At 55.2% G+C, this 4,221-nt stretch overlaps 1 protein-coding gene across 1 annotated transcript in view; it reads left to right on the top strand.

Moving 5' to 3' along the window:
- The first annotated feature begins 1,913 nt into the window (after positions 1–1,913).
- The window catches only part of LOC114072580 (membrane-associated guanylate kinase, WW and PDZ domain-containing protein 1-like), an 8,662-nt gene continuing 6,354 nt past the window's right edge, over positions 1,914–4,221 (top strand). The window contains exon 1 of the mRNA XM_027910456.1: positions 1,914–2,254. Within this exon, the coding sequence (XP_027766257.1) occupies positions 1,966–2,254 (289 nt within the window). The 5' untranslated portion in view covers positions 1,914–1,965. The remainder of the gene's footprint in view (positions 2,255–4,221) is intronic.

The following is a 4,221-nucleotide window of genomic DNA, read 5'->3' on the forward strand; positions in this document are numbered from 1 at the left end:
TCCCATGGGGAGGGACCTCCATAGGGAAACAGGGGTGAACTCTTAAGCCATTATCCCCTGTAACCCTGTGGAAGAAGATCCATAGTAAGCAAGTGTCCCCTTGCAAGCCTATGGAAGGAAGACCCTTCAAGACTGGGTAACCCCCAGCCTTCGGTCTTAGCCCAGGAGGGGGGTAAGCCCAGCCCTGGAAGCCAACACAGAGCAAGGGGGAGAGAGAAGAAGTTCCAACTGCAATGAAAGTACTGCTGCTGCTGCGGATCTGTTGCTAGAGGGAGAGAACTGGAACTCCAAAGATACAGAATGAGACTACTTCTTCTCCTTGGACTGGTATAAAAGGGGAAGAAGTATTTCTGTATATATATAGCACTTCAACTTGAGTAGAAATTGTTGTAGATATAGTTCTTTAGTTTTTAATTTATTAGTAGTTTTTGCTTTACTAGTAATAAATGTTTATACTATTTTTCCCCAAATCCTGTCTCTCTTTTGTCTGCAAAAACTTACTCTCAACTAGCAATAATTGTGTGGGGGGTGGAAAGCAAAATTGACCCAAAGCAAAACCACGACAACGCTTGGCTGGAAGGATGCGAGACGAGAGAGCGACGCGGACAGCAGTGAGACTCTGCGGGCTGTAGCGGCTGAGCGCGAGTTGTGGCAGCGCAGGGAGCCAGACCAGGCTCTTTGTTACCCTGTGTCACTTCTCAGTCCCCATTAGCAGCAAAATAGGGCACGCACACATCTGACAAATGAATTCCTTGCTGGAAGGGGTTCGGTCATGCATAAGACTGCTCAAAATGAGGCCTGGCTTTCAGTTTTGGGAGGACGGAGCATGACCTGGAAGGGACAGCTGGTACGTGCATGCTTACTTATTTTCCCCTTTTAGAGTTTTGCACCAGTTCTCAGTAACTTTGAAGAGTTGTGTCCAAGGACAAACAAATGGATGCCTGTCCCTTTCCCAGCAGACAGACCTCGCTATCCATCTGTCCAACTTCTTAACAATCACTAAGGGAAAGGAAAATTTGAGAACGTCATTGATGTCTCAAATTCAAGCACTCAATCAAAAAGCGGAGGATTCGGAGCACAACTTTCACTCAAGCCTTGCGCAAGCACTTAGATACCATTTTAATGACGGGCTTGTGCAAGTTTTTCCTGGGGACTTGGACTTTGTGTGCTCTCAAGTAACAACCACCTGGAAAGCGCAGGTGAGAAGTGATTGCAGAGTTCTGCGGCTGGGGGAAAAAAAACCTAGAAATCCTACCGGGAAAGCAAAGGACTGACAGAAGTCAGTTCTCCTTTAGAACACGAGCATCTCCGGGGGAGTAGTACCCAGAGCAGATCAGCCGCGCCCCCGGCCCCTCTCGCAGAGGGAGTTCTCCCTGCCGGAGGGGTTCACTCTCGCCACCGCCCCGGGGGGACGCCGGCACGGACTTTTCCCGTCGGGAAAGTTGTCGGTGGAGGCGGGGAGGAGCCGGTCCGGCCGTGCCGTGCCGGGGGCGGGGAGCGGGCGGGGGCCGTGCCGTGCCGGGGCGGGCCGTGCCAGGGCGCCTGCGCTGGCGGCGCGGAGCGCGGCGGAGCGGGACGGACCGAACTGGAACAAAACAAGCGGCGCTTTCTTTGTATCGCCCCCCCCCGCTACCCCATCCCATCCCAAAAGGGCTCCGCGCCCCGCGGAGAGAGGAGGAGGCGGCTACACCCGCGCGGCTGCCGGATTTGCTTTTTTTTTTTTTCTTTTCTTTTTCCTTTTTTTGGGCGCTTTTTAATTTTTTTTTTTAAATTATTATTTATTTATTTTCGATAAGAGGGGAGCGGGGCGGGCGGGAGGCGGTGCGCGCCCTCCGCGGGCGCGGGGCGGTGCGGGCGGCGATGGCCTGAGCGGGGCGGCGGGTCCGCGCCCCCCTCCCTCCCCCGGCCCCGGTCCCCGCGCACCTGCCGAGCGCGCCCCGCGGGCGCGGAGGGTCGCGCATCGCCATGTCGCGGGTCGTGCAGAAGAAGAACCACTGGTCCAGCCGGGTGCGGCAGTGCGCGCTGACCCGCGGGCCCGGCGGGCAGCTGGGCTTCGCGCTGCTCGGCGGCGCGGAGCACGGCGAGTTCCCCTACGCGGGCGCGGCGGCGGCGGGGGACGGCGAGGCGGCGCTGAGCGAGGGGGAGCTGCTGCTGGAGGTGCAGGGGGTCCGCGTCTCGGGGCTGCCGCTCTACGACGTGCTGGAGGTGATCCGGAGCTGCAAGGACCCCATCGTGGTGAAAGCCGTCCGACAAGGTGCGAGTGGGGGGAGTGCAGAGAGACGGGGCGGGACGGGGGGGACCGCGCTCGGCGCTGCCCGTGGGGGTGCCGGGACGCTGCTGCGGTGCCGGGTGCGAGTGCGGTCCGGCATCAGCCCCTGCGGGACAGCGCAGGGCCCCGGCAGAGCCGGGCAGCGCGGGTGTCAGTGCACCCACCCGTGTGCGCTCCTTTAGCGAGGGCACTGATGCTCAGGCATCATCGTCCTGATTATGATGATGATGATAATGATGAAGCTCGTCGTCCTGAGCCCTACTGCAGCCGCCCGGCTGTTCCCTGCCCTGCGTTAAGCCCAGTGAGCAATTGCGTGAGACTTTCCCAAAGGAGCCGTCAGCGCTCCCTGTGGGGCACCCACGCGTGGCGCGGGGAGCCCGGCTGACCCCTGGAGAGGCTGAGGATATTCCACATCTGGGGGAATGTGGCAGAAATCCCCTCCTCCGGTAGCTGAGCATCCTTTGGAACTGTTCGGTGATGACTGGAGTCTTGTTCAGAAAGTGCAGCATGTGTTTGCCGGCTGCCGGCGTGGGAAGGAAAAGCTAGGACCCTCCTCGATCTTCCCTCTCTGGCTGAAAGGCAGCTCAGATTTTCCATTCCCCCTTCTTTCGATTTGTCCTGGTGGGCTGTTGAGGACACAGCCGTGCTGCCCTGCAGTGCACAGGTGAAGGCATGCACAGGTAGCTCTCCCATTTGACTGGGGAAGAGGATAGGAAGAGTCCTCCCATGCTGGATTAAAAAGAAGCCACTTCACATCCGTGTACACTCAACAGTCGCTCAACAAGTTACCTGACAGGCTTGGCTAAAGGGCTTGTGACTTCCAGGGCAGGATTTGAGTTTAGTGCCAGGAAACTTGGTGCTGCCGTAGCCACCGAGGCTGGTTGGATGGGCAGGATGAGCAGGACTGCAGTTGGACACCTGGAGCTGTGTGAGGCAAAGGAGCATCCCGAGGTCAGCTCCAAGGGGAGGAAGGAAGGGAAGTTTTCTTTGTGTCGCCCAAGAGATTCCCTAGGGTAAAGTTTGTCATCCACACGTGTATGTATCCCAAAGTTGGGTTTTTTTCTGTGTCTTTTGGTGGGAGAGGTTTTTTTTTCCCTGTGCTTGGCTCAGCCCAGCTGCAGACAAAATTTATGGCCAACTGGCAAGACTGTCACCTGAAGTCTTGTCCCTGGGTTCACTGATGAGCTGAAGGACTGCAGACACTTGTTTCACGGCCATCCTTCAAACCTCCAGTGCCAGAGCAGATCGCAGTGATAGGGTGTCAGAGAGGAGCCGAGCTGTGGCTATGCAGGCCCCCTCTACCACCTGCCCCAGAGCCGATCTACCCAAGCACAGCTACTAGTTATTCCTTTCCAAGACTCAGTATTAATATTCCAGCAGACAATGTCAAACTCCCAACAAAAACAGTTTTCTTTAAACAAATGTGTATTTTCCCTGCTGCGTTCCCTCTGCTTCACTGGGAAGTGGGAAGGGAAACTGAGCCTGCTGTTTTCCCTGCCCAGGCAGGAGGGGGAGAAAAGCATGAAGAAAAGTATGAGGAAATTAGGCAGAGGGTTTTTTTTTTGAGTATGCTGATTGTTTTAGCAGAAGTGTTAAAAATACAGGTTGTGGTGTTGCAATGTGATCGGTGTTGGTGGATGAAGGGAGGTGCATAAAAAAAGCGTTCCCAGCCAAGCAATTTGTGATCAAACTTTTTGTTGTTTTGGAAACACGCGTTAATATAAATAAAAACATGTCCTAGGAATATACTGCAAATGACAGAACTTGGTGGTAAATGTGCCTCAGCCCCTGGATATGGTCAAAATAAGGGGCAGAGAGCTGAGTGTTAGCATACTGATTGGGTTTCCCTGAAAAACCCTGCTGGAAGTCAGGGCAGGCACTTGAACCTTGTATCATTCTCATCTAGAGCCAAGAACCAAGCACCTGGTAGGATTGTAGTTTCCTTTCTTTTT

This window comes from Empidonax traillii, unplaced genomic scaffold (assembly GCF_003031625.1).
Source record: "Empidonax traillii isolate 1590-97213 ecotype Southwest subspecies unplaced genomic scaffold, ASM303162v1 scaffold3522:size12534, whole genome shotgun sequence".
Taxonomy (NCBI): domain Eukaryota; kingdom Metazoa; phylum Chordata; class Aves; order Passeriformes; family Tyrannidae; genus Empidonax; species Empidonax traillii.